The sequence below is a fragment of the Peromyscus maniculatus genome, chromosome 20 (assembly GCF_049852395.1).
Source record: "Peromyscus maniculatus bairdii isolate BWxNUB_F1_BW_parent chromosome 20, HU_Pman_BW_mat_3.1, whole genome shotgun sequence".
In the NCBI taxonomy this organism is placed as follows: Eukaryota; Metazoa; Chordata; class Mammalia; order Rodentia; family Cricetidae; genus Peromyscus; species Peromyscus maniculatus.
In genome coordinates this window covers 46,571,488-46,585,619 of record NC_134871.1, presented here as the reverse complement: position 1 = coordinate 46,585,619, position 14,132 = coordinate 46,571,488, and the positions used below count along the sequence as shown (strand labels likewise).

Genomic DNA, 14,132 nt, shown 5'->3' with positions numbered 1-14,132 from the left:
CTATCTGGATGTTCTGGTGTTTATGATAGGTCAGAGTACTTAAAGTGGGATGACTTAAGACAGGTCATACAGTCACCTTTAATATGAATGAGCCCTAGCTTTGCTGATGAAGGAGATTACCCATATTTAAACACCCACATCTTGTAATGTTCTCAGATGACCAATAGGATCCTCTTTTCTTTATTATTGTTAGCTCTGGAGAAAAGGAGGCAGCCAAGGTGTGCACTCATTTGTCAAGTACAAGGCTCCTATTATTTCTTCTTCATTAAACTGATAGATACACAGCCTCATTTCCCCTTTCACATAGGAAAACTGCATTCACTATTGTCACAGAACTAGTGAATATCAGAGAGGTAGGCTTAACTCTTGCATGCTGTGTCCAAAGGTGCGATACATTCTCCTGTCAGACCTTTCTCAGAAACTTCTCCAAAAGGATGCAGTGACCTAGAAAGACATAAAAATAATTTTAAGTTTTTTTTGAATATTTATTTGTTTGTTTGCTTAATATACAGTGCATGTATGTCTGGGGACATACAGTCCCTGCATGTATGCCTACAGGCTAGAAGAGAGCATACAGATCTCATTACAGATGGTTGTGAGTCACCATGTGGGTGCTGGGAATTGAACTCAGGACCTGGAAGAGCAGCCAGTGCTCTCAAGCTATCTCTCCAGCCCCAATTTTATCTTTTTGTTTGTTTTCATCATCTTTTCTTGTTAGGTTTGCTACCTTGTTGTCTCTGACTTATAAAATGTTAATACTGGGGAGAGAAAGAGTCAAGCTCTTTAGCCATTGTTTATAGAGAGACTTAGGTCTCCAAAAGATGCCATTTTTGTTGTTGAAATTTTTTTTCAGAGCAATTAAAGAGTGACACGTATTTGTATAAAAAGCAGCTTTGAAATCACAAAAAGACAAACTTTGTGACCTGGACAGACACCATTCACTGTCTTCCAAGGCATTGTTCAGGGAGAGTATATGAGGGACTTTGGGGACCCCACTTTAGGATGCGCACTGGTCAAAGACTCAAGTGCTGTGCTCTGAGGCACCTGATGTGTAGCCCAGAACTCAGACTGTACCCTGAAATTTTACTGATTTGCCTGGGCAGACACATGAGAATGTGGGGCTAGGTGGTGGGATACAGTAGTTAATCATGAAACGTAGTTGGAATTGATGGAAGTGGGGTGGGTTCACTCAAGTCTCCATATACATTTCTCTTGTGCTTGCAGTGGTGACATATAATGATATATTTCATGTAATGTCTTTGTCCCAACTTAACTAAACTTCACTAGGGCAAACACTGGGTCTGCTTTTTCATGTAGGATTCATGGTGTTTGTTTATTGGGTTCTGGTCAAGCCTTGTCTGTTATTTTGGGTCAGGGAACTGACTTGGCAAATTTTATTGGACAACCCCCCCCCCCCCCCCCCCCAGACTAGGTTTCTCTGTGTAGCTTTGTACCTTTCCTGGATCTCACTCTGTAGCCCAGGCTGGCCTCGAACTCACAGAGATCCTTCCGCCTGGCTTTGCCTCTCCAGTGCTGGGATTAAAGGCATGCACCACCACCACCACCACCACCACCACCACCACCACCACCACCACCACCACCACTGCCGCCGCCGCCGCCGCCGCCCGGCTGAACTGGGTCTTGTGGTACATTTGCATTTCCAGCCACGAAGGAGACTTAAAGCAGGAAGATTGAATGTTCAAGTCTAGCCTGACTGGGCAAGTGAGTGAGAACCTCTCTTAACATAGGTGAAAGGACTGGAGGTGTAGCTTAGTGTGCTAAGTGGTAGAGTGCTTGCCCAGTGTGAACGAGGCTGCTGGATCCAAACCCACCTACATTGGAAAGAGGGGGAGGGGATTCTCTTGACCCTTGCTACTGTCTTGTAGTCTTTCTGAAGCTCACCAATAGGTCCTTGCTTGGTGTGTAGGATGTGCTCACAACCTAGAAGTCCGGGTGGGTGTTTCTCCCTGTTCTGCATGTTTAGAAGAGAACAAGTTCTGTCTTGAGATGTACTGTAAAGTGGTGGAGAAAGAGAATTCAGGAACTGTGCTTTCAAAACTCTGTCCATCTAACAGAGTTGGTTTAACTACTGTTCTTTCATTTAGCCCCTTTCAGCTTCCCATCTTGAATTGGACTGTAAATCTTTTTTTATGAAAAAGGTTTGTGTGTGTGTGTGTGTGTGTGTAAAATCTCTAGCTTACTGGTTCTTCTTCTTCTTAAGACCAGGGTAAAGCCTTTACAAGACCAAGAAGAAAGAGATAAACAGTTATGGGCAAGACAATTAGAGAACATTTGGGGAAAAGAGTAGGGTTGTCTGGGTGCATGTCAGCATGTGTGGACATATACACGTTTCCCTTCTCTGCTCTTCTCTGGCTAGAATGACCTAGTTATTTTGTTTGCTTTGGATTTTTTTTTAACATTGTGGAATTTAGTGCATAATTGGTGGACTAGGTAGTTGGGTTAGAAAATACTGGACTTGTAACTTTCCCTTTAAAGATCTTTCTTATACTTTTAAGAAAATTGTTAGCCGGGTGATGGTGGCGCACGCCTTTAATCCCAGCACTCGGGAGGCAGAGCTAGGCAGATCTCTGTGAGTTCAAGGCCAACCTGGGCTACAGAGTGAGTTCTAGGACAGGTGCAAAGCCACACAGAGAAACCCTGTCTTGAAAAACCAAAACCAAAACAAGGAAAAGAACATTGTTAAGTGATGTGGATTTTAGATATGCGAGTTGAAGAGGCAGTTGCAGTAGTAAAGTAGTGCCTTTCCCTTGTGTTCTCTGTTGAAGTAGAAATTGCTCAGAGCTAGGATAATATAATGGAGGATTATTTATTTCGGGCACTCTGATGTCAGAATCCTTTGATTTAATTGCTCAATTAATTTATTAGCTTGTTTTTGTTCCTGTAATGAAGTATTTGAATCTAGATATGTATAAAGTTTTGAAGGCTGAATTCCAAACTGCATAGTACTCCTTGTGGAAGGCCCCTTAGCTATACTATTTCATGACTGATGACCCCCTGTAGTCCCTGGGATAAAGTTTGAGATGTCTGACCTATGTGGTAGAAGAAACTTCATTTATACATGTGGTGATACATTGTGTACCCTAATAAAATTTGTCCAAAGATCAGAGAACAGAACAAGCTACTAAATTAAATATAAATACCAGGTGGTGGTGGCACATAACTTTAATCCTAGCACTTGGGAGGCAGAGATCTGTCTGGATCTCTGTGAGTTCAAAACCACCCTGGAATGAGATTGACTCAGTCTAGAAGAGAAACAGAGCCAGGCAGTGGTGCCACACACCTTTAATCCCAGGAATAAGAAGGAAGTGATGGCTGGATGGAGAAAGGTATAAAAGGCATGAATTTCAGGCCTAGGAGTCCTAGAGGTAAGATGTGGCAGTGGCTTGTTCCTTTGTCTCTCTGATCTTTCAGTTCCAAGTTTTTTTTTTTTTGTTGTTGTTTTTTTTATTAATAAGACCTTTTAACATTTGAGCTTACATATACATTTTATGTATACATATCTGATATACAATATGCCTGGGAATCTTAAATGGTAAATTTTAAATGCCACTATATTAAAGTTTCTAGAAGAAAGCAGACAGATACTGTCTAAGGGTTTCTATTGCTGTGTTAAAACACCATAACCATAGACAACTTAGGAAAAAAGGGTTTATTTCAGCCTAAAACTGTCAGCTCACACTTCATTGCTGAGGGAAGTCAGGGCAGGGTCTCAAACAGGGTAGGAACCTAGAGGCAGGAGCTGAGGCAGAGGCCATGGAGGAGCGCTGCTTACTGGCTTGCTCCTTATGGATGATTGCTCAGTTTGCTTTGTTACTAGGAACACCAGCCCAGGAGTGGCCACTGCTCACATCAATCATCAGTCAAAAAAATGTACTACAGGCTTGCCCACAGGTCAGTCTGGTGAGAGTATTTTCTCAGTTGAGGTTCCATCTTTCTAGATGACTTTAGCTTGTGTCAAGTTGGCATAAACCAGCTAGCACAGCCATCGTTTCATGATACTCTTTATTTGAAAGGACTATTCAGAAGACTCAGGATAAGCTGAATGCATTGATTTTAGGAATAGCTACTCATTAAGAGACACTTTTAAGAAAGTAAAAAAGCAAATCACAGAGTAGGAGAAAGTATTTGCAACACACAGATTTGGCTGCTATCCAGAATAGGTCAGTTATCCCTGCAACTTAGTATATAAAAGGAATGCTATAAATATTTTTTTGAAAACAACCTAGTAGTAAAGTGGGCAACATATATGAATAGGTACTTTACAGAACATGGTACCCTGCTGTTCAGAAATGGTCACATGACTCTTCTCCAAGGTAAAACAGATGGCCACAGTGAGGTTCTGTTGCCCTGTCTCCTGAATGACTGAACGAAGAAGGCAGACATTTAGCACCTGGAGCCCTCATGCGGTGCTGGGGAAAGGTTAAGGAGCATAGCTTTGGAGAACTAAAAGTTGGTAGTGTCTCCCAAAGCTGAAAACAGGAGTGCACTGCAGCAGTCTCACTCCTTGCCACAGCAGCAGAAACCTGAAATGTGTATGTATGATTGCCCAAAGAGTATGTACAAGGATGTACATGGCAGCATGTTTTCATAACAACTTGAGATAGTGACTCTTTGTTGCCCACTTGGCTGGATTTGGAATCACTTAGAGATATACCTTGTGACATTACCTGTTCTTTGAGGAAGGAGACCCACCCTGGATGTGGCCAGCATCAACCCTTGCTGGGGGTCCAGGCTGAGTTAAAAAGGAAAAAATGAGACAGCCAGTTGAGCACCAGTATTCATCTCTCTGCTACCTGATCTGCCCCAGTGGGAGCATGCAGCGTCCTGCCACCATGTCTTCCTTGCTGTGGTGGACTGTACCCTTAAATTATGAGCCACAGCAAGCCCCCTTCCCCCTACCATAAGTTTCCTCTTGTCAGCTGTTTGTTCATAATCACAGGAAAAGTAGCTTGTACATAGCCCAAGCTGAAAATAATGGGACTATTTTTCAGCATCCTAAAGTGCTTTCCAGTACATTAGGATATTTAACACATACATGTGTTATTGAATACAGTGCTTCACAGAAGGAAGCATGGCGTGTGAGCATTCCTAGAAAAGTCACAGCAGAGTCAGTTATGTTGTGAGTAGCTGAGAGTGACTGCAGAGGCACAAGACAGACCTAGGGTGCCAGTAGGTTTTCTTCTCTTTTCTGGGTGCTAGGTTTCTCTTGGGGCGGGCTCACTTTGTGAGAACGTATTAACATTGTACACACAGGATTTCTGCATATATATAATTAGCAAAAAGTTTACGTCCTGTGATAGCTGCAGCTAATAGATGGCTGGCTCCTTAGATGTGGTGTACTTCATCTGTTCAACTGGTAAGATGTGAATATGCACATACATTTATGTGTTAGAGTATTGCATGAGGATGAAGGGGCTTTTTGAAAATGGTAATTTCCTTGCCAGATAGTCAACATGCTAATAATCTTTTTAAAGAGACATAGGAAAAGAGATGTGATAAATAAACTCCAGTTTACTTTCAAACCAGGTCTCTGAGAAGAGCAAGAAAATGTTCACTATCCTTACCAGACAGCAAATTTAGACTTGTTTTCTGGACAGAAGAACATTCTTCATGAGTGTTCTTAGCTGCTAGAGGCTTCGTTTTCAGGACATAACTTCATTTTGGCCTTTAATTTCACCATGGATACTTTAAAGATAAGAACTATCCATATAACATTAAAATGTTTTTTTGTTTTGTGTTTCAAGACAGGCTTTCTCTGTGTAGCTCTGGCTGTTCTAAATCTAGTCTGTAGACCAGGCTGGCCTCAAACTCACAGAAATCTGCCCACCTCTGCCTCAGTGCTGGGATTAAAGGTGTGCACCACCACATCTAGCTGACATTAAAATGTGAAACCCTGTCTCGAAAAACCAAAATAAATAAATAAATAAATAAATAAATAAATAAATAGATAGATAGATAGATAGATAGATAGATAGATAGATAAATAAATAAAAATGTTTTAACCTATTACTTTTTGGAGATCTGACAGAAAAGACATTCTAGGCAAACCCTATCTGCTATGGAAGATTTTAGGAGAGATTGCCTGTGCCTTCTCTTAACTGGTCATTTCTCTCAGCTTTTAACCTGGCCTTTACAATGAACCCGAAAGTTCTCTATGTTTGCTGTGTTGCCTTGCTCTCCTCCTTCATTTGTGCTCTTTGTTCTCTCTCCCTGAGATGCCTTTACCTTCATTCTTTACCTAAGAATTTTCTACCTAATAAATTCTGCTTCATGCATCCTCTGGTGCTAACCACGTGGCTTACCCACCCCCTACAAGTGAATATCTTTGCTGTGTTGCATGTCATTCATTGTTGTGTTTATTTGCCTAAAGCACTTATCTTTTGAGACTTGCTTATGATAGGTGTTTAATTAATATTGGAAGTCAGTATCTGTTTTCTAAAGGATAAAGGGAATTATATTACATGGTATTGGTAGATGCATGCTTTGAATTTGTTTTCAGAAGATGTAGGTTACATTACTTTTTGGTAAAAGCAAGCATACATGTTTATAATTAATTGTGTGTGGCGGTAGGAGAGAGTGATGCCAGTTGGATTCCACGAGTACCAGACATGTGACCTTGGCCTCTTTGGCATGGTCCTCTAATCACCTGATTTAATTTTAGTGAAATCCCTGCAGAATTGCTCTGATTCTGTATGTAGAATGTGGAAATTATAAATTTAATATAGACTCTGACTGCATTAGGGTTTCTGGAGTAAAGCTGATGGATGAGCTGAGGCATAGCTCAGTCAGTAGAGAGCTGCTCGTGCTTAGCACGTGTGAAGCCCTGGGTTCCATTCCAGGCACCAAAACCCATTTACAACAGCTCCCCATCAGAGCAGAACAAGCAAATGAGACTCTATAGGCATTATGACGTTGTGACTGGGTCAGTATAGGCATTAAGACTCTGATAATTGTCTTTTTATCTCAAATAGAAGAAAATTAAATTCCAGAATATGTTATCCGAAGTTTTGGCATTTCACTTCAGCATGTAATTTTTTAAGCTAATCTTAATTTAAAAGATCTGAGTAAAATCATTACCATTTGTTCAGAAGTTTAGAATAATAGGATTAGAATAATAAATTAATAAGTATTGAGTACCCACTTATAGTTAACTATGGTTATTAATACATCAAAAGTATGACATTAACTTTTATGTCCAACAACTTATGTTTTATTGATGATATAAGAGAACATAGACACAAAATGATACTTGAGACATTTCTTTATAATTATGACTGTGTGTGATTGGGAGTAGAAAAACTGCATAGGTTCTGGAGTTCAGAGAGACTAGACACACTGACTTTTTGAACTTTTCCATTTTCAGAATGGAAATAAGAATATATACAACTCATTATTTTTTGTATAAAGGTTCAGTGACTGATATGATGGATAGTCTCAGGCCACTTGGGTCTTCCCATGTAGAATAAGGTGACCATCTCTGAGAGTTAAGAATTGTTCTTGGTGCTAGAGAGATGGCCCAGTGGTTAAGAGTTCATGCTGCTCTTCCAGAGGACAACTCTCTGTAACTCCAGTTCCAGGGGACCTGACACCTTCACATGGACATACATGCAGTAAAACACCAATACACATAAAATAAGAATAAATAAATAACATAAATAAATATTAATTAATATGCATATAATTTTATAAAGAATTATGCTTATCATAGTTAATCTATGGAGTCACCTCTACAGCAGTGTTGTTGAGAGTGGTTTCACCTAAGGACTGGTTTGTTAGGGGTGAATTTGGAGAGCATCTACCTCCATCTCAGAGGCAAGCTAATCATATCTACCCCTACTGTTGGGATGAGAGTCTTCAGTGTCTCTCATGTACTTTTGAAGCTCATTCTAGATGCTTTGTGTATTAGTTTGAAAACACTATCTTTTGCCATGCAGAATTATGCTACGTTGATGCCACCCTGCTTTGGAAAACGGGTGTCCTGGAGCTGGATTTCTACCCTGTAACAAAACCACAGATTTCCTGGGTGTGCCTTATTTTTATTCATCCCCTTTTCTGATATAAGGCCCTGACCTACTTGATGCATTTCCAACTTAGTTACAGCTTATGCTTTGTCTTTCAGAGTCATATAGGACATGCTTAGTTTAAATCAACCAAGTAGTTTCTGAGAAAGAATCCCTTCCTAGATGGAAATGGATAGCTGGATTGAGAAGCAAAGCCCTGGTCCAAATTTACCTGTTGTTTAGGGAGAGTGGGAGCCACTTTAGAATTAGATCTTGGATTAAGGCAAGAGTAGGATCAGTCCCAGATGCACACTAGGCACAGACCAGCGCCAGAGTGGAGACCTTCGAAGAGACTGTCCAGGGATTTGAGAGAGCATATACATATTTTACGGCATTATGAAAAAGTGGTTTTCTAGAAGTTCATCTTCTGTGGCAGTTTCAGACTTCTCATTAAGATTTCAGGAATTTGCTTATGGTGTCAACTTCCTCAATCCCTTTGGCTCAGGGACCTAAACTACTTACCATTTAGTCAGCAGTTTTGAGAGCATCCTTGTGTGGAGCTATGTTGTAGATGATGGGTGTGAGAGTCTGCTCGAGTTTCCATAGGAGGTCAGCCTGGGAGGTGAGCATTTGGATGCAGAATTTGCAGTGTGTCGGCTTTCATCCTCACCTCCCCACTCCTGTTTCTGTGATGGAGGAAGTTCCGTCAGAGGGTAGATACTGTTCTGCCTGTAGGCATGGCTTTTCTCTCCTTGGCTTAGGGTGGAAGGAGTCAGCAGACTGATGTTCCCTACATGAAATGCCCCAACGGTGTTTTTGTTATTGTTCTGTTTTTTCCTCTCCTGATGGGAGGAGGTGAGTGGGGAATGTTCTCTGTATGTGGGGCAAGCCATCTGGTTGATTTTTGAAGGCTCAGCACATACTGCTGTTTGAGTTGGGGGCCAGACAGGAGGAGAAACAACCAATTTGGGGTGTGGTTTAGGGGCGGGTAGAATATAGGAAGGAGGATATTTCTATGTTTTCTTAGTCATAAGACTCAGAATCGCAAGTGGCTAAATTTAGCCCAGGTTCCTGTTGAAAGCATCATTTTTGCGGGCGGGCAGTGGGGGCAGAACGGAAAACCTTTTTGTGTATCCTGCTCCATGAAGCCAATAGGGAAGCAGGAGGAGGTGAGGTTGCCATGGAGATGGTAGCTGTGTGCAAGGGGAGAGCAGCAGGGTTTAGAATTCCAGGAAGGAAGAGAGAGTGATGTCATCAGATTCCATGGACCAGCCCAGGAACCCCTGTGAGGTTGGTGGGGCGTTGGGTGTGTGTATGGTGGGGGTGGAGTGGGAGTTTGTCGAGGGGAACGTTGGCCTCAATAAGGTGTGGGGAGTCCAGTTCAAACAGAGGTTGGTTGTGTGGAATTATATGCTGATCTGCATTAATGCTTGTTTGAGAAAAAAATTCGTAAATCATTTCTGAATTTGCAGAATATTTTCTTTGTTGAGAAAGGACATATTTCTTCCACAAAGGAGCTCACCAGATATAAAAATGTAATATCTTTTTATAGCTAAATCCCTATAGTATTTGTGTATGCTTTTATCCCTTGTATGTGAGGGTATTTGGGTGCATATTTTAGAAATGTACTTAGTTACCTTTGCACTATTTCTTTTATGATACTACATGCAATTAAATGATTCATTAATGCCAAATTATAGCACCTATTTTTATATGGATGGGTGTAAATAAAACACTTAAATTCTGAAATCAAAGCAGTTGCTTTTCAGCAGAGAGAAAAACTATATGCTTCAAGACAGTTCTGAGCACATACATGTTCATATTGGTAGCCAAGGACAAATGAATTTGTTTAGATGTGACTAAAAGGATGATTTTTAAAAGGAAAACATGTGACAGAATCTGTGCATCCAGATGAGTACTGACTGTCCTTCAAACAGTCACCTGGGCTCTGGCGATAGAAGCATTGTGCATGACAGAAAGAACTGGTTTGAGTCGGCTTCAGAGACCAGTGAGGAGGAAAATATTTTCCAAATCTAACTGAATTTTCCACCAAAAAACTTAGTCAGAATTGGCTTTTCCTGATTATGTCCATGCTCAAATGGGCTTTTATCCCAGTTAAAGCTATTTCAAGCACGTGTCGGTTCTGAAGGCATTTTTGTTTTCTGAACAAGAACTGTGGTGTGCTGTAGTTTAGCAGTGATGTTTGGAATAATGGTAGCATGTGAGAATACGAGCATTAGCTTTCCCTGGATGACATCTCCGAGGTGACCCACTTGGGTTGATTTGTTCCACTGTACCACTGGGCAGTGCAGTCTGTGTGTTTGAGAGCCTAGGTGCCGGGATCAGAGTGGCCCGAGTCCAGACCTGAGCTTCTCGAGCTGACCGTGGACAAGTCACTGTTTCTTGCTACCTTGTTTTTCCTCATATATATGAGCTGTGATGTAAGAACCAGCCTCAAAATGCAGCTTGAGGATTAAGCAAACCAATATATAAAACATTTCCAAATTTTGTATGTTCTCAGTGCCTGCTGACTGGTCATTTAATAAAGCCTATTTCTTAAGCTGGTGTGATAGGACACTCTTGGAATTGCAGCACAGAGGAAGCTGAGGCAGGAAAGTTAGGAGTTCAAGGTCAGTTTGGGCTACATTTAGAGACCTTGTATCCTAAAACAAAAGAGGTCAGTGAGGGCTCGGTGGGTTAGGCCGTTAAGCCTGATGGTGAGCTTGATCCCTGTGACCTACCTACAGGGTGGACGGAGAGGACTGACTTCCACAAACTGTCCTTTGACCTCCCTGTGCATAGTGTGGCATATCTCCCTCTCCCAAAATAATTAAATAAAATGTTTGAAAAGTATTAAGACCTAACAGGGACTGGGGAGATGGCTTGGTAGATAAGTGGTTGCTGTGCAGGTGAGGACTGGAATTTGGGTCCTCAGCATCATGTGCAGCTGTGGCTGCCTGTGTTCCCAGTGTGGGAGGCTGAGACAGGATTCCCACAGCAAGCAGGCTGGCTTCACTGGCCACAGTTGGTGAACTCTGGGTTCAGTGAGAGCCCCAGCTTCACAAAATTTATAGATTGAGGAAGACAACCTCCATCAGCTTCAGTCTTCCACACGCACTAGCCAACTTGCACCTACACACAATGTGTTCACATACGTGGGAAAACTCTTACACATGCATGCATCTCAGGGGTGTACACACACCACACAAAAATGTATTTTTTGAGATGAAGAACTATGAGAAGCAAGTTATCTGGGATAGGATAGTCCAGTGGGCCCACTTTGGTATTAGAATCAATCTGGGACCTTTTCTACATAATTTGGGACCCAGAAGGAAGAGGCCCAGAACTCAATAGTTTTAAATGGTTGCCCAATTATCACTAAGGATTGAGAACCACGCAGAGTAACCTATTTAGAGTGTGGACCAGGTACCTTAGCTTCATCATGAGTCACCTAGGAGAGGTGAGAACTTCATGTATCACTCAGAACAGCTCTAAATTACAGAGCCTGCATTTTAACAGGGAACCAAGTGACCTGTCTTTAAATTAAAGCAAAAGGCAGCACTGGGAATAACTATAGGTTTCCTCCTTTACCAGAAGAGGATCAGTTTGCCAAGCCAGTGTCCAGATCATCCCCTTCTTGCCTGGCCCTGAAGAGCAAGGCTTTTCTGCACTAAGCTCATGTTTAACGTGTAATAGAAAGAACATTTGCAGTTGTGACTGTGCTTCAACCACAAGTAGCTGTTTGCTTCTCGGTTAACCTTTCTGAATCTCACTGTCCTCATTTGGTAGTGGACATAAGACCCAATCATGATCTAAAGTATATGAATTGTATAGCACCTTGTGCTATGTGAAAGTTACAGTCCCTCTCGCCTCCCCTTCAGCCTTTTATCTGCAAATGTGTGTAGTAGTCCTGTTTCTCAGAAGGGTCCCTTCTTGAGTCTCAGTATCTTCTCATCTCTTTAGTTAGGTTCCTTGCCACTTAACCTGTCTCTCAGCTGTCTCAAATATTTAATTGTACACACAGAGAACTGTATGAGTAGGTTTTCCCTATCAAATGTTTATTATTCCCAATAAGGGTTATACGAGGAGGAACTGCAGGAGCTGAATAGTTCAGTGGATTCAGGATTCAAGTGTTCTGAAAAAGAGAGCTGATGAAGATAGCTCTGTGAATTCCTGATAGTTGATCACATGTTTAAGAAAGGGAAGTTTGTGGTTTTTAGATCTTGATCCTGAAAGAAAAAGGTTTGGCAGGGAAGGTACCAAGATCATGAAGAAGATTGCATTTCAGATAATATCCATTGCATTTTAGGTGTGATCCATTGCATTTTGGATGTGTTGACCCCTGCAAATTCTCAAAATTGGGGAAACTCAGTTGTGTAATTTGTGAATGAAGAAATTGTGTATACACTCCCCCGCTGGCCCAAATCCAACTCTCAGGTGGTTTTATTTGAGGTTTCCTTGATTGGTCCCAAGCAAGAATTATCATGCTGGGCCGGAGAGATGGCTCATCAGTCAAGAGTGCTCACTGCTCTTGTAGGTGACCTGGGTTTCATTCTCAGCACCTACTTTGATGGCTTACAACTGCCCCATCCTTAATTCCAGTTCCAGGGGATCCAGTTGTTTCTTCTAGCTTCCATGGACACCAGACACGCCCATACAGTGCATTTACATATTCAGGCAAAACACTCATACACAAAATAAGATTTATCAGCTGATCATGGAGTCAACAGCAGTGAGTACTGCCTTCTTCCTGAAGGGAATCAACACAATGAGAGGAAGGTCAGGGAATTGTTTTAGGGACCCCAGGAGAGATAGGGAGTTGGCATTGGGAGTGACACGGGAGTAGGAAATAGAAAAGGCCCATTTGTACTTAGTCATGCAGATATTAAGGGAGGGAGAGGAAAGACAGGATTTCAAGCTCAAAGCTCACAACACCAGTGATTGTAAGCTTTTCTCTGTAAGGGAGGTTGACTTGCAGGTGCTTCTCTGCGCTATGCTGAATCTTAACATCTGTGTACAGCATAGGTATAATTACATACACGTTACAGATCAGAAAACAAATGCCTAGCAGGGTTGTCCTAAGTCACCGGGCCAGTAAGCAGTAGAGCTAATTTGACATGTTGAATAGCAGTGTGAGTCAAGAGACAGCTGCAAAAGCTAAATTGAAACAGTCAGTATGTACCAATTAAGAAAAAACATTATTGTTTTGTCTATATTGACTTTGGATAGAACTGTTAATTTAAATATAGAGTATGATATTCAACATGTTAGCGTGTCTCAGAGGGACTTTTTTGAATATTGCGGAATGGTTATTTGGGATGTTTCTTTTGTGCTCAAAAGCTAATTAAGAGGTATATTTTTTTTAAAGTGCCAAAGCTTGTGAATCCTTGGTTGGGCTCAGTGAAACACCAGTTTGAATTGAATATCACAACACACTAATTTGTTGGTGGTTATCAGTTGGCGTATTTAGTCATAATAAGCATTGTAATCATGGCTGCTTCAAATCCAGATGCAGATGATTATCAATTATTGCACAAAACAAATTTCATCTTCTTAGAAAGTTCTAAGTTCCAGCTGGAAGAACCCCAAGTCTGTAGTTAGAAAACTTGGGTTCCAGGCCACTTTGTTATTTACTGCCTGTGCACCCTTGGGCATGTCATTTAACCTAACCAGTCTGAACTGAGATTTCCCTTATCAGCCAGAAGGGGACATAGTTGTTCCTCAGTGTCTGCAGGGATTAGTTTCAGGATCTGCTCGGTCACCCAGATCTGCTTACACATCTAGCATAGATAGAGTGGTTTTTTTTCTTCCATGTAACACATACACATATGCCTGTATACTTTAAATTTACAAATGCATTGTCAGTGCTCTGTAAATAATTGTTATTCTGTGTTGTTTAAGGAGTATTGACAAGAAAAAAATGTATGCCTGTGTTCAATACAGACAGTTCCCCCTGCTGTTCCCTGAATGTTCTTTGTCAGATGCTGAGGTTATGGTATGGGGTGTGTGTGTGTGTGTGTGTGTGTGTGTGTGTGTGTGTGTGTGTGTGTGTGTGTGTGCGCGCGCGTGCGCGCGGGGGGGGGGGGGGGGAGGGGGGCACAGCTTAATGTT

The 14,132-nt window shown here is 41.6% G+C and overlaps 1 protein-coding gene and 1 long non-coding RNA gene across 30 annotated transcripts in view; one reads left to right on the top strand and one right to left on the bottom strand.

Moving 5' to 3' along the window:
• Rbfox2 (RNA binding fox-1 homolog 2) overlaps nt 1-14,132 on the top strand; it is a 264,663-nt gene that overhangs the window by 55,012 nt on the left and 195,519 nt on the right. Inside the window, exon 1 of one of the 26 annotated variants that reach the window (XM_076556286.1) lies at nt 9,247-9,311. The exons of 24 other annotated variants lie outside the window; for them this stretch is intronic. In XM_076556286.1, the coding sequence (XP_076412401.1) occupies nt 9,270-9,311 (42 nt within the window). In that variant the 5' untranslated portion in view covers nt 9,247-9,269. Of the gene's footprint in view, nt 1-9,246; nt 9,312-14,132 lie in introns of those variants that run through there. One more of the 26 variants, XM_076556297.1, reaches the window with a different exon arrangement.
• LOC121824519 (uncharacterized) lies at nt 150-8,979 on the bottom strand. Of its 4 annotated transcripts, XR_013046495.1 has the most exons (4): nt 8,544-8,979; nt 4,689-4,753; nt 1,903-2,012; nt 150-444 (listed from the first exon to the last, which is right to left on the bottom strand). It is a non-coding gene; the product is annotated as an uncharacterized LOC121824519 (long non-coding RNA). The 4 variants fall into 4 exon arrangements; XR_013046497.1 differs by lacking the exon at nt 1,903-2,012; XR_013046496.1 differs by lacking the exon at nt 4,689-4,753.